This window comes from Myxine glutinosa, chromosome 13 (genome assembly GCF_964187855.1).
Source record: "Myxine glutinosa chromosome 13, kmMyxGlut1.1, whole genome shotgun sequence".
Classification (NCBI taxonomy): Eukaryota; Metazoa; Chordata; class Myxini; order Myxiniformes; family Myxinidae; genus Myxine; species Myxine glutinosa.
Genome location: NC_136273.1, coordinates 37,612,779 through 37,640,430, shown reverse-complemented (window position 1 = coordinate 37,640,430; position 27,652 = coordinate 37,612,779). Strand labels below are relative to the sequence as shown.

At 46.1% G+C, this 27,652-nt stretch overlaps 1 protein-coding gene across 4 annotated transcripts in view; it reads right to left on the bottom strand.

Moving 5' to 3' along the window:
• The window catches only part of LOC137438851 (receptor-type tyrosine-protein phosphatase kappa), a 493,330-nt gene that overhangs the window by 22,574 nt on the left and 443,104 nt on the right, over positions 1–27,652 (bottom strand). For all 4 annotated transcript variants that reach the window (XM_078767331.1, XM_078767333.1, XM_078767332.1 and 1 more), the window contains 4 exons: positions 16,161–16,310; positions 10,351–10,524; positions 10,063–10,194; positions 5,983–6,108 (listed from right to left, as the gene is read on the bottom strand). In XM_078767331.1, coding sequence (XP_078623457.1) covers positions 5,983–6,108; positions 10,063–10,194; positions 10,351–10,524; positions 16,161–16,310 — 582 coding nt within the window. The remainder of the gene's footprint in view (positions 1–5,982; positions 6,109–10,062; positions 10,195–10,350; positions 10,525–16,160; positions 16,311–27,652) is intronic.

Below are 27,652 nucleotides of genomic sequence, written 5' to 3'. Positions count from 1 at the left end.
ACCCCAAGGTGATGGAGGAGGAATGGGACAAAACAAAACAAACTCCTCCTGGGACACAAAAGGTCCCAGGCCAAGTCCTATTCCTAATTTTTATCAACGATCTCTCTGACTCTGGAAAATCCTCTTGATCTCGTTTCTGATGACTCCACCCTCCGCCATGACATCCCTCATCCTACAGATATACAGGCAGCAGCCTCTTCCCTCTCTTCAGACCTTTATATCTAGCTTCGGACAAGCTGGTCTAACGCTTGAAATATGTCTTTCGATCCTGACAAAGCTCAATGTTTCTCTGAAAATGTTTGTTTCACTCTTTGTTTCTCTTGTGTTTGTGTTTCTCTCTTTTTTGAAATTCCAACTTCTTTCCTGGAAGTCCTTGCAGTGTTCATATGTTTTATACCTCTCCCCCTCCCCCCAAGCCCTCCCCCTCCCACATTTTTCCCGATGTCCCTGCTCTCAAATGTTGTGTTTGTGTCCTTCCCCCTCTCTCCCCATCTTGTCTACCGCTCCCCTTATTTTGTGTTTTATGTGTCGGTTTGACTTTTTGTGTGATTAATGTTAGCTCTTTCACGAGCCGAGACCTTGCATACAAAAAACAAAAAAACAAAAAAAAAAGTCTGGTAAACCCTTCCATATACTTTCTTAACAATCCCCTTGAAGAAGTTTTCAGTCACTCAATCTTTTAACTCTTACTATCACTGACCATTATCTGTCTTGGGCAAACCACACATCTAAGTTGGCCTGTTTCCTGCCTGTGGACCCAACTGGCACATCCTTTTCAATCCCATTCTTACCTCTAGTTCTTCAAGACAGCTATTCACTGCCATCTCACACTATCCCCAATCCAAAACCATGATCTTTCCTACCCCCATTAACCACCCCCAAGCCCATCTCTTTCAAAGTTTCCAGATTTTTCTTCGTGAGAGTTGGCGCATGTATCCATACTGTCCTCCCCTACCTCTATTTCTTCCGCACATCCCTTATGTGTCCAACTCTCCCTTAATTTTGTCCCTCAACCCAGCTGTTGGTGTGCATTCCCTCATTTCTTTCGATGTTCCTTTTGTCTGTTACGTCCAGATCTGATCCTTGTTTGAGGTCCTCTTTGCAAAGCCCCAACTTTGCATACAAAAACAAATCATTGCATTTCCCCTCCTTGAGCAGTAAAATAATTGCAATTTTCCTCCAAGGCCTGAAGATCCCTGAATTTATCCTCAATGATTCCAATGTCATTGCATTTCTCTTCCTTAATCGAACAAATATTGCATATCTCTTCCATGACCCTAAACATACTGCATTTCTCTTCCATGATCCTTGTAGTCCTCCTCCATGACCCTAATTCATTGCATCATTGCATTCCTTCTCCATGACCATAAGATCATTGCATTCCTCCTCCATGACCCTAAGATCATTGCATTCCTCCTCCATGACACCAAGATCATTGCATCCCTCCTCCATGACCATAAGGTCATTGCATTCCTCCTCCATGACCCTAAGATCATTGCATTCCTCCTCCATGACTCCAAGATCATTGCATTCCTCCTCCATGACCCCAAGATCATTGCATTCCTCCTCCATGACTCGACGACAATTGCATTCCTCCTCCATTACATTTCACTCATTGCATTACAAAAAAGGTCATGTGACGTGTGCATATTTTTTGGTCATGTGACGTGTGCATACATTTGACGAACATGGTCACATGTTTCAGATCATTGCATTCCTCCTCCATGACCCGAAGATCATTGCATTTCTCCTCCATGACCCCAAGATCATTGCATTCCTCCTCCATGACCGTAAGATCATTGCATTCCTCCTCCATGACGCTAAGATCATTGCATTCCTCCTCCATGACGCTAAGATCATTGCATTCCTCCTCTATGACCCTAAGATCATTGCATTCCTCCTCCATGACCCTAAGATCATTGCATTCCTCCTCTATGACCCTAAGATCATTGCATTCCTCCTCCATGACCCTAAGATCATTGCATTCCTCCTCCATGACCCCAAGATCATTGCATTCCTCCTCCAAGACGCGAAGATCATTGCATTCGTCCTCCATGACACTAAGATCATTTCATTCTTCCTCCATGACCCCAAGATCATTGCATTTCTTCTCCATGACGCTAAGATCATTGCATTCCTCCTCCATGACGCTAAGATCATTGCATTCCTCCTCCATGACTCGACGACAATTGCATTCCTCCTCCATTACCTTTCACTCATTGCATTACAAAAAAGGTCATGTGACGTGTGCATATTTTTTGGTCATGTGACGTGTGCATACATTTGACAAACATGGTCACATGTTTCAGATACTTGCATTCCTCCTCCATGACCCTAAGATCATTGCATTTCTCCTCCATGACCCCAAGATCATTGCATTCCTCCTCCATGACCCCAAGATCATTGCATTTCTCCTCCATGACCCCAAGATGATTGCATTTCTCCTCCATGACACCAAGATCATTGCATTCCTCCTCCATGACCCCAAGATCATTGCATTCCTCCTCCATGACCCTAAGATCATTGCATTCCTCCTCCATTACCTTTCACTCATTGTATTACAAAAAATGTCATGTGACATGTGCAAATTTCACACATACAACACAGAGAATTAGGAGTTGAAGTTGTGTGAATTTTACACATTTAACATCATTCATATTCTTTTAAACACAATAACCAGTCTCACTATAGGCAACATGATTTACCACAAGGCACGACATCAATTACAATTGGTGTGTTTTTTTTATAAAGATCAAAACTTACGATGCGACATGGAATGTGTAACCGACCGAATATGCGTCCAGGATTCCAAATGCGACAATTCATTACAGGATCTGACCTGCACCATGTGCAGCCGCACAGAGAGGACCTTCCTACCAACGACTGACCCTCTCCACCACCCACTCGTTACAGACAACTTACAATGAGGGTCGTGGAAGCGGCCGACACATTTCTCGGGCGGTGTGGCAGTGTGTAGCAGTGTGTAGCAGTGTGTGGCAGTGTGTGGCAGTGTGTAGCAGTGTGTAGCAGTGTGTAGCAGTGTGTAGCAGTGTGTAGCAGTGTGTGGCAGTGTGTGGCAGTGTGTAGCAGTGTGTGGCAGTGTGTGGCAGTGTGTGGCAGTGTGTGGCAGTGTGTAGCAGTGTGTGGCAGTGTGTGGCAGTGTGTGGCAGTGTGTGGCAGTGTGTAGCAGTGTGTAGCAGTGTGTAGCAGTGTGTGGCAGTGTGTGGCAGTGTGTAGCAGTGTGTGGCAGTGTGTAGCAGTGTGTAGCAGTGTGTGGCAGTGTGTAGCAGTGTGTGCCAGTGTGTGGCAGTGTGTGGCAGTGTGTGGCAGTGTGTGGCAGTGTGTAGCAGTGCGTGGCAGCTGCTGGCTGATATCGGGCCAAGTTGCATATACGTATAGGGACCAAGCGTTGCTAAGCGCTTGCATGAACATTAAATGCGTTGCCTGTCACCCACGCACACCCATTAAAGGGCTGTGGTTTGCCCCGAAAGGCATCAATATAATCATAACACATGAAACTCTCTGTTCACAGAAGAGTGGGATTCTTGTCTCACTGCCCGTGTTGACGAGTACGAGTAACGAGCTTATTCAGAGGAGGGCATCAAAATATCCGCCAAGTCTGTGTCTGTCTGTCTCTTGTTGCATATTCCATCCTATACTCCCATCATTGGAAGGTCAAGTAAATTCCTAATTATGTGGAGCAATCCCTGGAATCCATTACTCTTTATGACTCTCACATAAAACTGAGGTCCATTCTTCTGACAAAGTGCTTCCTCACACCAATTTAACAACCAATATAGAATAAACGAATGAATTAAATTCACAAGATATCAATGAGGAAGCAGATAGCAGTTCATAACTACTCATGCTTCTCTAAGCAAATGACATGATTGTATGATCGATGCGTTTCAACTCCCAAGCTCACAAATGGCTGGACCTGCTTTTGCCTTGTCGATACCAGCCTGGTGAGTCATTGCTAGTGTCAGGATCAGACATATCAGAAAGCTCAACGCAAATAAATTGCTTTGGCGAGACCAAATAAATGAAGAAAAGAAATATGTCGTGCATAGCACGATACTTGCGAAATCCCAAAAATTGTTGACCTTTTGACCTTTGTAAACCTCAAAAATAATTCGTGGTTGAATTCGGTGACCTGGCATGCAAATTCTCTTCAAATTTCAAGTCAATCAGATGAAAATTGAGGATTTTAGAAACTTAGTCCATGTTGACCTTTTGACCTTTAGACCTCAAAAATAATTGGTGGTTGAATTGAGTGACCTGATATGCAAATCCTGTTAAATTTTCAAGTCGTCAGATGAAAATTGAGGATTTTAGAAATTGTACCTAAGTTACTGACCTCTGGCCTGTGTTGACCTTTCGGCCCATGTTGACCTTTTGGCCTATGCTGACCTCAAGAATAATTGGTAGTTGAGTTGTGTGACCCGACATGCCCAAATCCTGTTCAAATTTCAAGTCAACTGGATGAAAATTGACAATTTTAGAAATTTGACCTATGTTGACCTTTTGGCCTATGCTGACCTCAAAAAAAATTGGTGGTTGAATTGTGTGACTTGCAAATCCTCTTCAAATTTCAAGTCAATCGCATGAAAATTGAGGATTAAAAAAATTTCGTCCATGTTGACCTTTTGACCTTTAGACCTCAAAAATAATTGGTGGTTGAATTGAGTGACCTGATATGCAAATCCTGTTAAATGTTTAAGTCGTCAGATGAAAATTGAGGATTTTAGAAATTGTACCTAAGAAGCTGACCTTTGGCATATGTTGATCTTTTGGCCTATGCTGACCGTTTGGCCTATGCTGACCTTTTGGCTTATGCTGACCTCAAGAATAATTGGTAGTTGAATTGTGTGACCTGAGGTGCAAATCCTGTTCAAATTTCAGTCAATTGGATGAAAATTGACAATGTTAGAAATTTGACCTATGTTGACCTTTTGGCTTATGTTGACCTTAAAAATAATTGGTGGTTAAATTTGCAGACCTGACATGGATGAAATGTTGATGGTATGAAAATTGGATGAAAATTGATGATTTTAGAAATTTAACAAAGTTGTTGACCTTTGGCCGATGTTGAACTTTTGACCTCAAGGTGAATAGGCTTCTTGCTTATGACGCCAACCCTACCATTTCATGAAGACAGGTTTTAAATTGTGACCTGTAGGTAAATGACATACAGACAAACATACAGACAGACAGACAGACAGACAGAATAACGCACACGACCAACCAATATACTTGAAAAATCTTCTATTTCCGCAAGTACCGCAGGCAGGTTGGTGGTCTTTCTGTCTTCTACCGACTCCTCTCCGGCCTTGTTCCCCCAGCTCTCTCTGTGCTCTGTCCCCTAAATATTCCTACAGGTCGCACAAGATCTACCAGCAACCCTCTTCTGGTTAAACTGCCAAAATCTGGGCTCTCTGCTCACCTTCACTCTTTCATTCCCCTTTTTTCCTGCCTCTGGAACAAACTCCCCCACTCCCTTCAATCCCACTCCACCCTCCAGGTCTTTAAAACAGCTGTTCACCACCATCTCTTATCTTCCCCCCATCCAAAACCTTGATCTTTTCTACCCCCGCTAATTCACCCCAGATACACTTTTTTGAAATTCCAACTTCTTTCCTGGAAGTCCTTGCAGTGTCCATATGTTTTATACCTCTCCCACCCCTCCCCCCAAGCCCTCTCCCTCCCACAGATCTCTCGATGTCCTTGCTCTCAAATGTTGTGTTTGTGTCCTTCCCCCTCTCTCCCCATCTTGTCTACCGCTCCCCTTATTTTGTGTTTTATGTGTCAGTTTGACTTTTTGTGTGATGAATGTTAGCTCTTTCACGAGCCTCGATCTTGTATACAAAAAAAAAGAAGAAAAAAAAAGTAATAAATAACAAAATCGAAAAAAGCGAGAAGTTTCCATGAGAACCAAAGCTGACCACATGTACAGATTCATTCACACCAAGATTTGGAACTCACCCTTGTGACGTTGCACACACGGAATGTGCGGTTGGTCACGTCGCCTTTGATGAAACAGCCAGCAAACTCGACCTGAATGGGCCCGTGACGCAGAACGCCATCCTCGGGCCAGTATTGGGGGCATAGCTGGGGAGGGGGAGGTTAGATGGATGGAGGGGGTGGGTGGGTTGGGGGAGGAGACCACATCGAGCATGAAAAAAAACAAACAAAAAAACACACACACACACACACACACACACACACACACACACACACACACACACACACGACCCTCAGAGCTGTTGTTCCCCTGCCAGGCTGACACCTCCCAGCATGTGAGAGAAGTCATTTGCATCTCATTAGCACCGGAGAAACGCAGATGTGAATTATGAAGGAGCCAGAGCAGATAAATCATATTTAATGACTTTTTAAAAACTGCTGACGTGTGGCTTCGGGACTGTGTGGCATCTTGTCATGTCCAATTTTCAACAGAGGGATGATGTAATAGCAAAGTACCACACGCCTCACTGCACCCCCCATTTGGAAATTTAGGGCATTAAGAGTTACCTAGTACAATTACATTGACACACCTTTGTGGACCAAGAAATGTCATTTGGTGGTTTTGGAAGGCAAGTTGATTTTGAGGAGATTAAGAACCTCTCTCTGTGGAGAATCCTTGATTGCAAGCTGGAGCAGCTGCTCCGATAAACACACGGCATGTTGGTGGATACGTGAGATGACTCTTCATGTGATTTTGGGCTATCTCGGAGTCCTCAAGCCAAAGAGGGTTGCTCGACCAAGTAGAATGCAGGTGGACAGTGGGTGATATTTACATGACATCACAACTTGCAGAATGAAGCTTTAACAGAACGAGTACTACCTTCCCGTATTCAAACCGGACGCCAAGCTCTTCGTGTCTGAGCCACCGTGTCGCGAATAAAAAGATTAGAAAGAAAACCAGCGAAGTTAGTGAGCAAAGGGTGCACATGTTGTGCCATGGGGAAACTTCGGACCCCCTACTGGGGAAATTTCTGACCCCCTACTGGGGAAACTTCCGACCCCCTACTGGGGAAACTTCCGACCTCCTACTGGGGAAACTTCTGACCCCCTACTGGGGAAACTTCGGACCCCCTACTGGGGAAACTTCTGACCCCCTACTGGGGAAACTTCGGACCCCCTACTGGGGAAACTTCCGACCCAGTACTGGGGAAACTTCTGACCCCCTACTGGGGAAACTTCCGACCTCCTACTGGGGAAACTTCTGACCCCCTACCGGGGAAACTTCTGACCCCCTACTGGGAAAACTTCCGACCCCCTACTGGGGAAACTTCTGACCCCCTACTGGGGAAACTTCTGACCCCCTACTGGGGAAACTTCCGACCCCCTACTGGGGAAACTTCTGACCCCCTACTGGGGAGACTTCCGACCCCCTACCGGGGAGACTTCCGACCCCCTACCGGGGAGACTTCCGACCCCCTACCGGGGAGACTTCCGACCCCCTACTGGGGAGACTTCCGACCCCCCTACTGGGTAAACTTCCGACCCCCTACTGGGGAAACTTCCGACCCCCTACCGGGGAAACTTCCGACCCCCTACCGGGGAAACTTCCGACCTCCTACTGGGGAAACTTCTGACCCCCTACTGGGGAAACTTCTGACCCCCTACCGGGGAAACTTCCGACCCCCTACCGGGGAAACTTCCGACCCCCTACCGGGGAAACTTCCGACATCCTACTGGGGAAACTTCTGACCCCCTACTGGGGAAACCTCTGACCCCCTACTGGGGAAACCTCTGACCCCCTACTGGGGAAGCTTCTGACCCCCTACTGGGGAAAATTCTGACCCCCTACTGGGGAAATTTCCGATCCCCTACTGGGGAAACATCCGAAATCCAGGCTCACTGCTCAACTCTCATTCATTCCTCTTTCCTCTCACCTCTGTAACCAACTTCCTCAGTCTGTTCTGTCCCGTTCTTCCCTGCAGGGCTTCAAGATGGCCGTTCACCCTTGCCTCAGACCACCCCCAAGTTATTCTCAGTTTTTATTTACCCTCATTTAACCCCACTCCATAACCGTGCCTTCTTTTCCAGATTATTGTGTTTTCCCCTCTCTCCCTCCACCCTCGGGAGAGAATGACTGAAGCGGTAGGATGAACGAGCCACAATCTAAATGAAAAATAAATATTAAATCATGACGCGGCTCCGATCAGCAATTAACGACGTTCTGCATAATCAGTGCAATCTGTTTTAATTAGATGATCATGCTGATTGATTAATTATTTCCCTACATTCACATGCTCACAGGAGAACACACACACACTTTGATACCTGGGAGGACCCTGTTACACCTTCTGAAACCCACACATGGCGACAACAACCACACACACAAACCTCCACCCTACCTGCATACCCACATACCTATCATCTCTTGCGTGTCTCTGTGCTTTTGTAATTCACTTTTCAAATGACCAACCAGAACATGAAGTGTGTGTTTGCCTGGATTGTTCCGGTTGTCGTCCTGTTTTACCTAATTCTTCGAAGCCCAGAAGCTTCAACACAAAGGCCCACTCATAATACTGTACCTGTCTGCCTCCTGTCACATGATTACTCCATCTATACCCCTGCCCTCTCTCGACAGGCAGTGCATGCGCATCGCACTTCAACGGTGCAGCATGGATGTGCTGGAAATGGGTTGGATTGGTCAAATTCCTGTTTACTGAGCTTGAATTTAATATTTATATCCATCACCCAGTGAAAAGAATAATGGCTACGAACCTTACCTGTCCTAGCTCCCAAAACAGCAAGCGGTCTTGTAACAGGCCCACTCACCCACTGCACAAACAAAGGTCTCTGATTTCGCGAGGAAATGTCCACAGGCCCGCACCAGACCTTGTATATGAAATAGTGCGTGGGTTACAAAATAAGCAAAACACGAACTAAAGATTCGTGGTCTTGCCTCCACAAGATCTGCCAGCTACCATCTTCTGGTGAAACTGCCAAAATCAAGACTCTCTGCTCACCTTCCCTCCTTCATTCCTCTTTTCTCCCACTTCTGGAACAAACTCCCTCACTCTCTTCAATCCCACTCCTCCCTCCAGGTCTTTAAAACAGCTGTTCACCGCAATCTATTATCTTCCCCCATCCAAACCTTGATCTTTTCTACCCCGTTAATTCACCCCAGATCCACTTTTTTGAAATACCAACTTCTTTTTTTTTTTTTTTTTTTGTATACTGAATCGAGGCTCGTGAAAGAGCTAACTAACATTTACTTCACAAACAAATCGACCAGACAAACAAAATACACAAAAAGAGGGAGCGGAAGACAAGATGGGGAGAAAAGGGGAAGCACACAAACACAACATCCGAGAGCAGGGAGATGTGTGGAAGGGAGAGGGCCCGGGGCGAGGAGGCATGTGAAGGGGGGGGGGGGGGGGGGGGGGAGGGAGAAGTATAAAGCACAAGGACACCAAGGACTTCCAGGACAGAAGTTGGTATTTCAAAAAGGGGAATTGGGGTGAAATTAGCGGGGGTAGAAAAGATCAAGGTTTTGGATGGGGGAAGATAAGAGATGGTGGTGAACAGCTGTTTTAAAGACCTGGAGGGAGGAGTGGGATTGAAGAGAGTGAGGGAGTTTGTTCCAGAGGCGGGAGAAAAGAGGAATGAAGGTGAGCAGAGAGTCTTGATTTTGGCAGTTTAACCAAAAGAGGGTTGCAGGCAGATCTTGTGCGATCTGTAGGAATATTTGCGGGACAGAGCCCAGAGAGAGCTGGGGGGGCAAGGCCAGAGAGGAGTCGGTAGAAGACGGAAAGACCACCAACCTGCCTTTCCTGGAAGTCTTTCCTGGAAGTCCTTGCAGTGTCCTTGTGTTGTATACTTCTCCCACCCCCCCACGCCTCCTCCCCCCAAGCCCTCTCCCTCCCACGGATCTCTCGATGTCCCTGCTCTCAAATGTTGTGCTTGTGTGCTTCCCTCCCTCTCCCTATCTTGTCTACCGCTCCCCTTATTATATGTTTTATGTGTCCGTTTGTTTTTTGTGATTAATGACATCTCTTTCACGAGCCTCGATGTTGTATACAAAAAAAGAAAGAAAAGATGGCAGCATACCTGCGTGTGGTCCAGTTGATTGAGCATGACAATGGCGGTACAGTGGTAGTCAAATACCAGGCGCCAAAAATCCTTGACAGTGGTGGGCAGTGGATGTTGCGTCGCGATGAACGCCGAAGGCTGCGAGTAACTCTAGGGGGACACACGAGCGAACGGCTCATTAGAGCACAGGATCGTTGCACCGAACCCATGAAACTCACAGCACTCACAACAAAGGGGATATTTTGGAAATACTTCCCTGATTAGGGTAAACCACGTCGTCGGGTGAAAATGCAGCGTTCAACTCACATCGAGCAGTGTTGCATTGATGTAGTTACTGCTGTCTCCATCCATGGCGATGAGGAACGGCAGGCAACGATCGGCAGGGAGCACGTCACGAAAGCGGTTCTTATCGTGGTTTCGTGGAAGGAGAGCGATGCTGCAATCTTCCGCACGGAGTGGAGGAGTCACCATGTTCAGTGTCTGCATCACGACCGGCATGGTGGTCAAAGCATATCTCAAGAACTTCTATCCCAAAACCTCAACTGCCGTTTTGTTCCATAACAAAAAGGCAGGGATGTTGAGTGAACTCAAACAACTTTTCATCTACCATGTAAAACACAATGTCAGTTTGTGTGTTTGTACCCATGCCTGCTCCTCTTCACAAGGATGATTTGAGTCGGCTTTTAAAGGCCAATCTTTGAACATGAATGTGTGTTCACTGCGGTCTATTTTTGAGGATAAAACAAACCCGAAAAACATTTTCCATAAAAAGAGTAATTATGTCTCTTCTATTGGATTTGTAGATGGTGGCTTGCAAACCGAGCCTCAAGGGCGGTGTACGGAAGCGTTTTTTAAAAAATAACGATAAATACACGGTGTAGGGAGGTGAAATTCCCTGCACGTGATGTGCAACGCGCGCAGAGTAAAGCGAATGTTCATTTACATCTGCATGATGTGTAATAAACCCCAAAAAATATTTAAGTGCGACTGACACTAGGCCGAGGCTTCAGACTTCGGCACGTTCACGAGGCCGCACCGTCAAATAAACTGTTCCAACCCGTCATTTTTGAGGTCACTGAAACAGTGAGAGTTGCTGAAAGACTATTTCATTTTACCCAACCGCACAGAAATACAAGGTTTTTCCTTTAAACAAAAAAGTTTTGGAGCAAAAACCAAAAAAATCGATCCCATTGGAATCAGGAAGGTCAATCAGGAAGGCCACCACAGGTGGCAAGAAAACGTGATGCACTGACACTGGCTGGAAACGACTTCTCATGGGACTCATCACTTCTGGGCAGAGGTTTGGTAGTGCAAGACCATTCCTTCATCATTATGAGGAAAAAAAACATTCTAAACCTCATCTTGAAGGCGACTGTGTCATAACGAAAATGTTAACGCAAACAGCCCCAACACTAACTCCAACATAAATGCTAACTTCAACCCCAACACAAAAGCCAAACCCCAACCCTAACACAAATCCGAACCCTATCACAAACCCGAAGTCAAACACCAAACTCACGCCTAGAAGCCTAAAACCAACCCCTAACCTGACCCTACACCCCAGGAAGAGCTCCAATCCTATAGCAAACCCAAACCACAACCTTATTGCTTAATGCCAACCCCAACCATAACCATAACGCTAACACCAATCCTAAACCTAAACCTAATGCTAACCACAACCATAATGCAAATGCAAACTCCGAGGCCAACGCAAACCCCAACCCTAATCCCAATACGCTAACTCCCAATCCCAATGCTAACCCAGACTCAAGGATGTGAGCACGAGAAGGTGGGATTAGAATAAGGCAATGGGGGAAATATGGCACCCATTTCACCCCAAATTTCCATGTTATACCCTTGGGTATTTATAATATCCCAGGGCAAAACCCCAAATCGACAAAAGCTTTGTTGTCCATATTCACGAAGAACTAGATCCAAACCGACGAATCCCAAAAGGTGACACATTATTTATATACATATATATATATGCATATACTTGGACATGGTTTCTGTTTTACCCGACGGTGAACTACCAGTTTTCATCTGGAGGTGGAGTGAGAGGATCTTCCTGATTGTTGGGTCGTAACAATAACAATGTAATCTGTGCCAATCGTGGTTGCTTCATGTGAGGTTGATGTAAGTCTGTCTATGTTGTGGGCGACATAGACAAATGTGAGAAAATTGTCTTTGTTTGAGGACATGTTCATCAAACAAAATGACCTGGAGCACACAGTGACCGTGGGACCTTTAAGGTTTCGGAAAAGGATGAGCCAACAATTTCCAACGGTTATCTACACCTGTCTAGTTTATCATCTGTAAACGTTTTCTACTCTCAAATTAAGAGTGAAAAGCCATCGGTTTAACAATTACTGGTACATGTGATGGATGAGCTGCAGAGCTTGCTAAGGGACACCATGCAGTGCCAATTCCATTGCTTTAAGGATAATGGGATAACAGTCTAGCTTGCCTCGTAATTTAAACGGAGGTGTACAGCGCAGGTATATCTGGAGTCATTTTCAAATAATTTACAAAACAATACTGCCTGGGCGGTGTAAATGCTGTGTGAACAATGGATTGAAGTTGTTTTAAAGTCACGTGATGTGATAGTGCATGCTCTTCCCCCCTTTTTTTTTTTTTTACCATCGAACCGGCACATAGGATCATTGTCGGAGCTTTGGTGGATCCGATAATGAAAGTTAAGTAAATAATAGCACACGAGCCTTGGGCGATCTGAAGGATCCACTACTTCGGTTAAAACGGAACCGGACATATGAGAGGTTCTTCATTAAACTATTTACAATCTGAGAAAGAGAGGGCAGGTGCACAGACAGCACAGGCAATGCCAGACAGACGTACAGCGTAGACATGCCAGATAGGTGTGTGGGACAGGTGTACAGTGCAGGCATGCCAGACAGACGTACAGCGTATGCATGCCAGATAGGTGTGCAGGACAGGTGTACAGCGCAAGCATGCCAGACAGACAAACAGCGTAGACATGCCAGATAGGTGTGCAGGAGAGGTGTACAGCACAGGCATGCCAGACAGACGTTCAGCATAGGCATGCCAGACAGACATACAGTGCAGGCATGCCAGACAGATGTACAGCGTAGGCATGCCAGATAGGTGCGCAGGACAGGTGTACAGTGCAGGCATGCCAGACAGATGTACAGCGTAGGCATGCCAGACAGATGTGCAGCGTAGGCATGCCAGATAGGTGTGCAGGACAGGTGTACAGTGCAGGCATGCCAGACAGATGTACAGTGCAGGCATGCCAGAAAGACGTACAGCTTCGGCATGCCAGACAGGTGTGCAGGACAGGTGTACAGTGCAAGCATGCCAGACAGATGTACAGCTTAGGCATGCCAGATAGGTGTGCAGGACAGGTGTACAGTGCAGGCATACCAGACAGACGTACAGCGTAGGCATGCCAGATAGGTGTGCAGGACAGGTGTACTGTGCAGGCATACCAGACAGATGTACAGTGTAGGCATGCCAGAGAGGTGTGCGGGACAGGTGTACAGTGCAGGCATGCCAGACAGATGTACAGTGCAGGCATGCCAGACAGATGTACAGTGCAGGCATGCCAGACAGATGTACAGTGCAGGCATGCCAGACAGGCGTACAGCATAGGCATGCCGGACAGACGTTTAGCATAGGCATGCTGGACAGACATACAGCGTAGGAATACCAGACAGGTGTGCAGGACAGGTGTACCACACAGGCATGTCAGACATGTTACTCTGTGGCTCAGCACAGGCATGGTGCACAGTGCAGGCATGTCAGATAAGCATGCAGTGCAGGCGTACAGGTTAGGCAACATCCACCCACAGTCACAGCACGGGATTATTATAATAATGGCAGTCAGCATCCAACAATGGAGACATGATGCAGCAAAAACAAGCTCAGAGACAAACATACGAACCAACCAACTTATACAGGCCTTACAACTCTATGTTAATGCAATTTTATCTTTCTCCCCGGCTAAGTCGGAAGAAAAATCATGCAAAGACCTTGCCATGTGGCTCGTGCTCGGCGAGGCCGCAAGGCACGTGGAAGGCCGCAGGCACCTCGCTCTGGCCTGTCCTCAAAAGGCCTATTTTACATGTGCCGGTCGAGTGCTTCTGGGGAGGCATAACTCAACGACGTTAATGTGCCGCGTGCAGAGGCCAAACTTGGGCTTATTACCCCGCTCGGCTTTGTCCTGTGCTTGCAAATGGCCCTCTCGGCGGCGCCTCTACTCCAAGGCAGACCGAATGATAAATGGCCAAACTGTGCGCAGAAAACCTATGCACCATGTATGAGGCCTAGTCATGAGAATGTGTTTGGAAGAATCTGTACATTCTGTGTTTGCCGAGCATTTTAGTCTTGATCAATGGATTAAAAATATCGTAGAGTAGGAAATTATAACAGAAATGGTACCAACAACAATGGCGATCATGATGACGGCCATTGTGATCAATCTAAATGGTGGCAACATGGATGGATCTGTTGGGTTAAAAGTTGTGAAACTTCATGAAGTCAGTGACCTCAAGTAATGAACGTTTCGAGGTATCAAGATGGATGTCTACATCAATTTACAAACCGTAATCTGCTGAAACTGCACTCAGCTTACCTAAAGTCTACGAAGCATAAAGGGGTCATCTATAACAATGGGGAGTGGGAGGTGTCAAAGGAAAAGGGAGGGAAGAAGAAGAGTTATGGAGTTGGGGTGTGAATGGGTTGAGAGCAGAGAGAAGCAAATGTGAATAATGGCAGGCTTTGGGGCGTCTTAATATTCCACCTCTTCACATACGTGATGGGTGTGATGTCTCGAGACATCGAGGGAAAGAATGAGAACTTGTACGAGATAATGCCAATTTTTTTGCTCTATTCTAGTGAAATTGCTGCAAAACCAGGAGTTCAGTTCTCGGTTCCTTCGTGGCCAGGCGCCATCTTTTCTGCTGTGAGAGGCCGTCTTCGAAAGCCGATGCCTGTTCCAGAATTGTCTCGTTCAATCGTTGTTGTTCATTTATTTTCTCCCCTTCTTATTTACCTGTTCATTCATTCCCCTTGCTCGCTGTCCCTCCGCCTGCTCGCTCTTCCACGAGTCTCAATTTCGTTGTAACGATGAAATTTGATTTAAAGCGTGGACATTAACTGGGTTGCAAAAAAAACAAACATTTCTGACATTAACAAAGCTCTTAGAAGTTCAAATGAAATTTTGGAACTGAATCTACAAGCGAGGATAAGGCCACAGCAAAAAACATGTCTTCCTGAACTCAAACATTTGCTTGTCAGGCCGTAGTTTTGCAATGAACTTATCTTGATGAAATGTGAAGGCCTAGTGCCAATGTGAAGGCCTGATGGTTCAACTATTGAAGGATGAGTTACAGGTTTATTATTCCAATGGACGCAGTCAAAAGCTCCATCAGCTAACCAGCCGATGGATATGCGTGATTCGATTAAGAGTTCAATCGGCAGTTTTCGTCGCTGGTGTGCCCAGTTGTTGTTGTTGTTGTTGTTGCATAGCCCCAGACAGTTGTCTCGAACAAACTTGCGGCACGGAGACAGCCGATCGATCTCGCAGGAGCGACCCAGAGATACCCTACATCCAGGATGGTGTACCCATGCCTTCACAAAGCCAGGGCCATGGCAGAGTTAGAGAGGAAGAGAGAAAGGGACAAGAGGGAATGGGCCGGTCCATGGGGACCGATTGGGAAGAATGGGGAAGATTTGGCCCCAAAACTTGCGTCGGGAGGTACAACCACCGCAAAGAGGCATCCCCGATAGATGTGGTGTGCCCAGTTGTACCGGGTGCCGGAGCAACAACGCTATTATTGGTCATAGATGGACATTGGCTTTGAGATATGATGAAGGTGGGCAGTCATCTTGAAAGAATGGCTGCTGCTGAGGCAAACTACTGTTCAGTTGCAGCTTGAAGACATGGAGATAGCTTATATGAACACGGACATTACTTACAGACATCACTTTGGTGCACAAGTAAAACGCATTCAATGAAACAAATACTTGAGAGTTCCTCGAGGCTTTAAAATGCTTCCGAAAGTCTGGATTGTAGCATCCTTTGGGGTACAGGGTCATGGGAAGGTACAACAAAAGTGCAGACATCGCTCGGGTACCTGAAACTCATCTTTCACGTGGTTGGAGTTACTCTGTGGCTCAACCCGAAGGAGGTCATAATAAACCGTGGCAAAATCTTGGGCTGGGATGACGGTGTCTCCACATAGGCAAGCCTCGAGCATGGCATCGTGCACGAACATGTACTGTTCCTGAGGAGAGCAACACAGGGGATGTGGTGGTTTATATTAGAGATCGTGTCAACAAAATGGTTTCCGAAGTAGCTTACGTCCTGGATGACGTGTGTGAGCGGAAAGACATCGTCAACGCTGTTTATGGCAGGGGTTGGGGGAAGGGAGGAGGTGGATGCGGCCCGGCTAACACGACGACGTTGGGCCAACGTTGGCATTTGGTCAATTGGTCGCGAGCGCATTGTTGACGTCGGGGTGAGGTTGTTTATCGGTTGCAAACGCGACGTCTATTTTCCAACGTTGGCCCAATGTTGCTGTGTTGGCTGGGATGGGATGTGACCTGTGCAGTGATGGAAACACAAACTAGTGTATTAAACGATTCCCAGATCTTACTAACCTCTCCTCATTCACAAATACTTGCATTTCACCACTTCGTATCACACAAGTTGTTTCCTTCCCAAACAATGCACAACATTATATAATCTTTCCAATACACTTGATCGCTACTCGAATAGTTAACTATGCAGAGGTTTTCAAACAGAAAACACAGTGGACAGACTTTCGGAGTGGTTATCTTTCCCGAAAATTAATTTTATCACAATCTCAGCTCGTCATGGAGCTGACACACACACGCACGCACGCACGCACACACACACACACACACACACACACACACACACACACACACACACACACACACACACACACACACACACACAGCTAGACGAGACCAACACAGCCAATGAGCTTATCCTTTTATATGCTGAACACAGAGCAAGGAAGCAGCACGCACCATTTTAAAGTCCTTGGCATGACTCGGCCACCGCCCTCCCAGATTCGGAACGGACGCTCTAATCGTTACATCACCGATGTCTCTAATCTCCACTCATTTCACTTCGCTCACAGTCATCCAGTGCAATCTATCTATAATTCCAGTAATCTCTGTGTGTGTGTGTTTGTCTGTGACCGCTGTTTCTCGACAACCACGGGTCCGATATACTTTAAACTTGCCAGGTATATTGCTGGGGACCCGAGGATGTGCCTTTTCAAGGTTTCATATTAATCGGACAAGTAGTTACCGAGCTATGGCGATTTCTTTACCAAACTCCGCAAGCCGTTCGCTTTGGACCAAACCATTTCATGTAAATAGAGGGGGGGGGTTGTCACCGTACTCGCAAGCCGTTCGCTTTGGACCAAACCATTTCATGTAAATAGAGGGGGGGGGATATAATTTTAGATATATATATAGTACGGGCATGCCCTAGTATATTGAAATACCGAGAGCCAGGCAATGGCGGTCACAGGCACGGAAACTGATTCTGCTGCTGCCTTGGCCACATGTTCTCACCAAGGAGTCTGATCTTGTCAGCAACCTCCCCCGGACCTCATTACAGCTCCACTTGCTCGCGACTCTAACCCCGGTGGTGGCAATGAGTCTCTTCGACTCAAGCTTCTCGCATCCCTCTTCTCAATACTTCAACGCGTTTCGATCTCTCAATCGCTTCTCCTGCTCTGTCTGTGTTTCATAACTGACATACCATACTACCATAGACTCACTTAATCTATTAATGTTTTCCAGCAAGACTAGTCAATTCAGGACCCAAGGTGCTTTCAAGGATGTGGTTCCTTGTATTGTTTCCAGCTTTGATCAGTCTATTAAGATTTCATAACCATGGCCCATACATCAGGGTAACAATGGCTTTGTGTTCCGTGGAGCGAGGTAAATCAGACATGCTGCCCCTTGGTCTCGGGGCCACAGTTGTACTTCGAAAATAAGGAAATTTCATCAGGTCTGCCCACAAGTGTGCTTGTGATTTTGAACTTGGAGAGGATTTTCAACAATTCTGACTGCGTCTGCTGTGATGTTTCTAAACAATGGATGTGTCAGTAAAAAACAATTTCTACCATCATAATAGGCATAGCATTGCACATGAAGAATAATATAATTATATAATCGATTAAATTCCAAAAATAGCCTGGTGTTGGCTTAACGGTTATGGAGGCTGGCTTGGGATCCTAGGATCCTAGGTTCGAATCCCGATCGATCGCTGAATTAACACCAGGGGGGTTGACTCAGCCTGTCATCCTTCCGAGGTCGGCAAATTGAGTACCAGCTTGCTTGGATGAATGATCCCGGTGTGTACCCCGGTTAGAATAGGTACACCGTGTCCCTGCGCATCGTAAGAGCATGACCAAGGGTTGGCGTCAGGAAGGGCATCCGGCCATAAAAACATTGCCTCAAACAGGGAACCATGATTGTCATGGGGGCCCGCAAGGCTAACCCCTGCTCTAGCGGGGAAAATGGCCTTAAAACGATCATTCATTCATTCATTAAATTCCAAAAATATTGGAGTATCCTCCTGCACCCCAACCATCTCCTCCATTCATAACAATATTAAGAACCATCACTGGGGACCTTTGGTTGTTTCTGTTGTTGCATATCCCCAGACAGTTCTCTCGGACAAGCCTGCGGCACGGAGACAGCTGATGGATCTCGCAGGAGCGACCCAGAGATCCCCCACATCCAGGATGGTGTACCCCACCATCACAAAGTCAGGGCGACGACAGAGTTAGAGAACAAGAGAGAGAGAGAGAGAGAGAGAGAGAGAGAGAGAGAGAGAGAGAGAGAGAGAGAGAGAGAGTTAGAGAACGACAGAGAGAGAGAGTTAGAGAATGAGGGCGAGAGAGAGAGTTAGAGAACGAGGGCGAGAGAGAGGGAGAGAGTTAGAGAACGAGAGAACGAGAGAGAAAGAGAGAAAGAGAGAAAGAGAGAAAGAGAGAAAGAGAGAAACAGAGAAAGAGAGAAAGAGAGAAAGAGAAAAAGAGAGAAAGAGAGAAAGAGAGAAAGAGAGAAAGAGAGAAAGAGAGAAAGAGAGAGAGAGAGTTAGAGAATGAGAGAGTTAGAGAACGAGAGAGAGAGAGAGAGAGAGAGTTAGAGAACGAGAGAGAGAGTTAGAGAATGAGAGAGAGAGAGTTAGAGAACGAGAGTGAGAGAGAGCGCGAGAGAGGGAGAGAGAAAAGAGATAAGAGGGGTCCATGTTGACCAATCTCTGTTCGAACTCTGTCCTGCACACCTATCTGGCATGCCTACTGTTACGGATTCGTCACTTCCGTTGTGGTGGTTTGCATCCACTGTAAATATTTCTGATTCCATGTACTATTATTGTTTTCAAAAGGTTTATTGTTCATGAACTGTTTTCAAAAGGTAAAAAAGTTAATGTTAAAAGAAACAGGAAACCGGATCGGGAACAGGACGACGAAGAGGAAGAAGAGGAAAAAGAGGGCGGAGCGAGTGAGTCGGACAAGAAGGAGCCGAGCTACTTGCGGTCTGGAGCGAACGTTGGCGAGCAAGAGTCATTAGCGAACTTTCGGGTTTCCGGGAAAGGGATTCCTGCGACAGTGCGACAGAGTTGTCATCGCTGTGACCGATCAACCGGCGTGTCAGGTTTTTGGCGGTGGATTCCGAGGAGAATTATCGCCGGGCCGTTACGTCTCAATAACGGGTCGTCGGCCATTTTGACTCATGCAGGACTTGTGCTTCGCTCACGGTTTCGTCTCTTTTCGACCATTTTCGCCACGTTCAGACGTCGATCTGGGGCGTGTGTGTGACGTGGCTTTTTGAAGGTTAATTCGTCCATACCCGAGGGTGTGATCGCTCGGTCGCCTGGAGGGCGCCTTTGGATTTCCCAGTCGCCTTGAGGGCGCCTGTGCCATGCGATGACAGCGGGACTGTTCTTGCCATCCGAACGGGATTCTGGTCTCGATGGGACATCGTTCTGGCGATCGCTGGAGCACATCAACTTTGGCTTGGAGCCGGGAATAAGAGACATTGGGAATGTTCTTGGTTCACTCACTTGGAGCGCAGTGAGTTATATATTACAAAACGGATGGTGCCATCATAGGATGTTGATTGTACTTTTGATTACTATTATTGTTGTACCGTTATTCCTGTGTGATCTTAATACAGTATTTGTTTGTGAGTAACAATTGGGGTGGCTTCTCCATTGATCTTTGACATACAGAATAACACATTTTTCTGCCGTGACTCCTCTCGGGGCTCGGAGGTACGCCGTGACCAGGGGGTCGGGGAGGAGCACGTCACACTACGCTGTACGTCACATGGGGGGCGGCCCATGTTGACCAATCGACACTCTGACCGTAACCGCATGCCCTGACGAATCCGAGCAGCAGGGAAGAATGGGGAAGATTTGGCTCCTGACTTGCATTGTGGGTTACAACCACCACGAAGAGGCGTCCCTGATAGTTGTCAGGGACCTTTGGTAAGTTTATATTCTGTTAGAGTTTGGAAGCTTATATAACCATTAGTTCAGGTTAAATGGTTGTTGGTTTAAATTAATCAACCTACAAAAATGTCAATTTCAAAAAGCCCATTATCAGTGCATTTGTACAAACGAGGTACTCATTTCCACATGAGCTGCGATGAGAATTATTCACATGTCAAGGTAGTTTGTAACCCAATCATTGTTACGTTAACCCTTTAACAGGAAAGCATGGTGTGCACGGTTTTTCCATCGCTCTGTGAAATAAAAATCTTGGGAAACATTCATAAAGCTGCTCAGGGAGATACTAGGCCACAAAGCTGTGATTTTATTACCTTCCCTTGAAATGTTATAACCGTGCTGCTGCCGGGGTCTATTTGTAAAGGAGCACACACTCCAGTTGAAGTTGACGGCTAATGAACACCGCATTGTTGCTCTGTTCCAGTGTCCATTATCGGTCATTGGTTGTGCAATCACCGCTATCAACTTTGCTGCCCTCTGATTGGATTGCCTGACATCTGATGGTGGGTGCACACATCAATTTCCAGTGGTAATCTCGGTGGCCACTGAAGTTTCCCAATTGCGGAAAAGGTTCAGTGAGAAAGATGTTGGAGGTGATCCGGTGATGCGATCATTCCATGGCATCAGCAACACAGTGACTGCCATTGTTAAACAGACTTTAATCAGAAGCCTATATAGAGGTTGCCCGAGAGCCAAGGCCGGAATATTAAACGGCCTGAGCCTGATATGCCACAGTGCTTTGGGCAAGACCATCACATCTTTGTCCTTACTCTTCCGTTTCTTTCTGTGCAAATAACTCTCTATACTGGTGACCCCACATCGGATAGGAAGGATAGGGCTGGCAAGATGGCCGAGAGGTACACACACTCGCCTCTAAGACCAATCCCATTTTGAAATTCCAAATTCCTGCCCTAACTTACAGAAGGCATTGATTGCATCAGTGACACAGTTCTTTGAGTGGCTCTATTTATTAATGGACTCTCTGGCCTATTTTGGTCTAATGCCACCAGAGGCTGCTGCATCATGGACGATCGGCTCTCTCAATAGGCTGTTGAACCAGCAGCGCCATTTGAACAGCGGATTTTACAGATGACATAGTATCGCATGGAGGCAGCGGCAGTCTTAATGATTCTGGGCCCTGGGCAAACGTCAACCATCGGACCTCTCCAGAACCCCCTTATTCCCACCCACCCCACTCTAAAGAACAAAGCGCCCAATTTTCACAAATAGTGGGCCCCAACCAAATTTTCATTGGTCCTCACGGCCTTGTAGCATACCTATTATACGTTTGTTATTATTATTGCAAAGTGAAGTTATCATGGGGACTCACATGGGGGACGAGGGTGGTGAGAGGGTTACCTCCTGAAAATTCGGATCCCTAGTCGTCCCTTATTTACCAGCTGTTTGCTTTCAAACCTGATACAGCCTTTTTACTCCATGGTCCGCAGTATGGCTCAGTCTTACATTTTTCGATTTTGGATCAGGGGACTCCCAGGGAGTTCCCCCAGATCTCGCCCTGTAACTTTTGGTACCACGAGATCGAGTCAGCATGGGTTTGAATCTCGGTTCGAACTTTCTTTACTTTTTGGAATTCAGGCCAAAACTTCTGAGAGGATCTCCTCCTCCAATTGTGAGCAGATTTTATTGAAACTCAGTATTATCGTTCTTTCCCTCCATCTGTTAACGTTTTGCTATTTTTGTTACCACTCCCTTATCACTGTTATATCACCGTTATATATACTAGGGCATGCCCGTACTATATATATATCTAAAATTATATCCCCCCCCCTCTATTTACATGAAATGGTTTGGTCCATTCGCAAAGCCAAAGCGAACGGCTTGCGAGTACGGTGACAATCCCCCCCCTCTATTTACATGAAATGGTTTGGTCCAAAGCGAACGGCTTGCGAGTACGGTGACAATCCCCCCCCTCTATTTACATGAAATGGTTTGGTCCAAAGCGAACGGCTTGCGAGTACGGTGACAATCCCCCCCCTCTATTTACATGAAATGGTTTGGTCCAAAGCGAACGGCTTGCGAGTACGGTGACAATCCCCCCCCTCTATTTACATGCAATGGTTTGGTCCAAAGCGAACGGCTTGCGGAGTTTGGTAAAGAAATCGCCATAGCTCGGTAACTACTTGTCCGATTAATATGAAACCTTGAAAAGGCACATCCTCGGGTCCCCAGCAATATACCTGGCAAGTTTCAAGTATATCGGACCGGTAGTTGTCGAGAAACAGCGGTCGCATACACACACACAGACACACACACACACACACACACAGAGATTACTGGAATTATAGATAGATAATCGTTCCATTCACTCCAGTCTAATGTCCATGACATTTCCCAGATTTTGGATTCAGCCGAGGTCTATACTACAGCCTCAAATAACCGTCGGTCCACTTGCTTTAATTGGAAACCCATGCCGTAGAAGGACCTATTGCGCTGCTTTATACACCTCAACATGGCATGCATGTAAAACATGGGAATTATTTAGGATTTTTTGAAGGTAATTTGCCTAATCAACTCAGGAGATCATGACGATCATTTTGTTGTATCACATTCCACATCAGAATGCTCCAGTAGAACTGTACAAAAAAAACATCCCCCCCCCCCCCCCCCCACACACACACACACACACACACACACACAGTAGACACATGTTACTTCAATAATGCACTGCAGTTTGTGGTTTCATTTTACTCTTTTCTCCAATATTCACCAAATCAATACAGAAAGCTTGAGCTATTACCATAAAAAAGAAAACTCCACAAGTCAGGAGACGACGATGGTTCACAAGCTAGCGGTATTCAATGACAAAGGACGGACTATAACCGAAACAGGCCCGGACTGGGGGGTCGGGGGCCCACGTAGCAGGTGTCGGCCCCCGACATGGCCCCCGACATGTGGTGTACATGCCTATTTACAAAGGGCCCCAATGCACTGCGTGCACAGGCCTTTAAGAGCCAGCTGTACGTAATTGTGTGTGGTGCTGGCCTGGAAATGTCAAAACAAGGCTTAGTGACCTTGAAATGAGATAGAAAATAAAGTATTAATCAGCTATGAGGTTATATAGCTACACAATACCAAAAATTCGGTTCGATTCCGACAACTTTGAAAATTTGACCTTTGTGACCTTCAAAGGTCAAAGGTCGAAGATTCTGAAATTTGTTGGAAAACTTGTATTTCATGATGTATGTGATAATATAAGATCATGTACGACATTTCACCCTATCAGGAAGCGAACAATGTAATAAAACCATCAAAAATCGACTTTTCTAATTTTCGTGACCTTGTGACCTTGACCTTGGGGCGAAAATGAAAAATCGAGCTCCGTGGGGCTAGACACATGACATTGGCCTAACCAAATACCGAAACCCCTGTCAGATTCCACCAACTCCCTCGGAGAAGATGTAGCTTGAACTCGATTACCCCCTAAAAAGACATCTTTTTCGGGCGTCGCTCCGCCCACAATGGGCGCAATACGCCCACTCTTGGCAGGACACAACTAGATCATGATATCAACCTCCCACCCAAGTTTCAACAAGATCGGATGATATCATCGGGTAGTTATGCTGCAGACAGACAGACAGACAGACAGACAGACAGACAGACACACAGACAGACACACACCCATGACGAATATAGTGGTCCCTCTGTTTGATAACTCGTGAACCAATATTATATTAGAAATGCAATGACTCGAGATTCATTTGAGATCTCAATATTGGGATCAACCCTTGAGATCCCAGTATCAGACAAATGAAGCTGCAAGAAGTCCCTAAAATTATATTGGAGCTTCTTATACTTATGCAGAAATGAAATATAGGAGCTTCTAATACTTTTAGCTCGGCCTAGCCCTAGACAATAGTCTGGAAGCAGTGATGTCGGGATTGTTATGTGATGGCAATACTGTGAGCTGCTCTCTAAACCAACATCATCCCTATCTTGTTTAGGACCTTTTTTAGACTGTAGTTTGTCATCGCTACATTGCCTTTTTAATTTAGCATCAATTTTTTATTCACTTGTTATAATAGAAATGCAATGACTCGAGATTAATTTGAGATCTCAATATTGGGCTTGAAAATCAACATACTCTAGCTATAACAAGGAAAAAATGAGATTAGTAATGGTGAAATGTTTTACCTGTTAGCCCTAACGTTACAGCTAATGATGCTGGCGCTGCTGCTTCATTCTCGGTTTTACTTTTGAATAAATTAATAACTTTTTGTAAACTTTGATGTAATTTCTTCTCTGCTTTAAAATAAAAAATAAAAGCGCGAGCCTGAGGATAAAAATCCAGGGACTGATCTTTTAGTGATTAAATGATCTGCAGCTCCAGCCAATCCTTTTCTCCGTTTGTATGCAGCACAAGGTTGCGGGGTAGGTAGCATCATTGGCTGAGGGCGCAGCTGATGTCGCTGATGCAATGCATTCCCACTGCTGGCTATGGCAGGAATTTGGAATTTGGCAATGGTCGATCGAGCGAAAAAAGAAGACCCTAAGATATCAAACTAGCCACCTTAACCGTTAAGTCAGGAAGAGAGACATCATTGACAAACCATACCAAACGCAAGAGGCCTCGTTTTACACTAGCTCAATTATTACGATCAAAACTTGATCACAACCCTCAGGTGAGGTCTTATTGACATGCAAACATCATGCAAACATTTGGATAGACCTCCTGGTACTATTTTCGAACAAATTCTGCTTGGAACTCCTAAAAGTGAGCAAAGCAATTCTTTTTTTTTTTTTTCTTTTTTTTTTTGTATACTGAATCGAGGCTCGTGAAAGAGCTAACATTTACTTCACAAACAAATCAACCAGACAAACAAAACACACAAAAAGCGGGAGCGGAAAACAAGATGGGGAGAGAAGGGGAAGCACACAAACACAACATTTGAGAGCAGGGAGAAGTGTGGGAGGGAGAGGGCTTGGGGGGAGGAGGCATGGGAAGGGGGGGGGGGGGGGTGGAGGGAGAAGTATAAAACACAAGGACACCAATGACTTCCAGGACAGAAGTTGGTATTTCAAAAAAGTGGAATTGGGGTGAAATTAGCGGGGGTAGAAAAGATCAAGGTTTTGGATGGGAGAAGATAAGAGATGGTGGTGAACAGCTGTTTTAAAGACCTGGAGGGTGGAGTGGGATTGAAGAGAGTGAGGGAGTTTGTTCCAGAGGCGGGAGAAAAGAGGAATGAAGGAGTGAAGGTGAGCAGAGAGTCTTGATTTTGGCAGTTTGACCATAAGAGGGTTGCAGGCAGATCTTGTGCGACCTGTAGGAATATTTGCGGGACAGAGCCCAGAGAGAGCTGGGGGGGCAAGGCCAGAGAGGAGTCGGTAGAAGATGGAAAGACCACCAACCTGCCTGCGGTGAGTGAGTGAGAGGCCCTTGGAGTTAGCTTCATCGCGGGAGATTCCAATGATTCTGAATGCTTTGGTTTCAACAGCGTGAAGACGAGCTAGGTGTGAGGCAGGAGCACCAGCCCAGAGGGGAGAGCAGTATTCCATTGAGCTGCGGATGAAAGCCTTGTATGTGGTGAGGAGCTCAGGTGTGCCAAGGAAGGACTTCGCATGACGGAGGATGCCCAGTCGGCGACTGGCTTTGGAGGCCAGATTTGAAATGTGGTTTTCCCAGGAAAGATCATGGCAGATAGTGAGACCCAAAAGCTTGAGTGACAGAACTTCTTGGAGAGGATTATTCAGAAAGTGGATGGGAGGGTTGTCCAGTCGGTCTTTTCGGAGAGACATCGTAAGAGTGTGAGATTCAGGATTGAAAGACATGTTCCACTTGTTTGCGCAGTCTGTGATTTTGTCCAGGTCTGCAGAGAGTGAGGAGGCAGCAGAATGCCGATCTGAGGGATGAAGAATGGAGCGACAGAGAGTAGAGTCATCAGCAGAGACATACAGAGGATTTTCAAGAGAGTCAGAGAGATCATTGATGAAGACCAGAAAAAGCACAGGGCCTAGAACACTGCCTTGTGGAACTCCAGCCTGAACAGGAAGAGGAGATGAGAGAAACCCATTCAGGGCCACACGTTGACTATGACTAGAGAGGAAGTCCGCCAGCCATGCGTGGAGATTTCCATGGATACCAAAAGAGGAGAGTTTGGTGAGCAGAGCGGGGTGCCAGACCGTATCGAAGGTACGTGATATGTCAAGGGAGACTGCTCTAATTTCCTGTTTGGCATTGAGGACCTCCATCCATTGTTGAGAAAGCAGAAGCAGCATGTCCAGAGTAGAGTGTCCAGGTCTGAAACCAAATTGATGATCAGAGATCAAGCCATTGGAGAAGAGGAAAGATTTCATATCTGAAGCAATGATGGATTCCATGACTTTGCTGATAATTGGGAGAAGGCTGATTGGTCTGTAGTTGCTGGGATCTGTTTTTGCACCTTTTTTGTGCAAAGCGGTGATGTTGGCTGATTTCCAAGCAGATGGCAGATGACCTTGAGCAAAAGAGAGGGTGAAGAGAACAGAGAGAGGGAGTGAAAGAGCGGAAGAACAGGATTTTAGGACCCGTGGGCTGATGCCGTCAGGACCAGTTGCAGAATCAGAGTCGAGGGTTGACAGAAACTTTTCCACCTTGTCAGGAGGAAAGGACACAGAGTCCAGGAGCAGCTGGGCAATGACACTAGAACAAGCAAACTACCTTTAAACTATAAAAAAAAAAATCAGTAGACACTGCCAAATGCTTCACCCTGCCACCCGACCGCTGTGTGGAAGTTTCTACATCACGGAAGGTGAAAAGCTTTGAGGCCGCAGGAAAACAAGAAATGTCTGCGCCAAACACATGATGCGTCCCCCAAGTGCTCGTGTGATCTCCACAAATTAGCCGCTGTTTAAGCGACATATCATTTGACCTAGTGTGGCAGTTTGCCATTGAAGGTCACCGTGATATTTCTTACCAACCTTTTCCATTAATGTGATATACACTGATATCTCTCAATCTCCCGTGTCCTGCATGCAATAGAGTAGACTCTTGGCAATCGCGAACAGAAACGTTCCAGATACCATTCAAATTGGCGAACATTTTAATTGGTGGCCATCATTCATGGA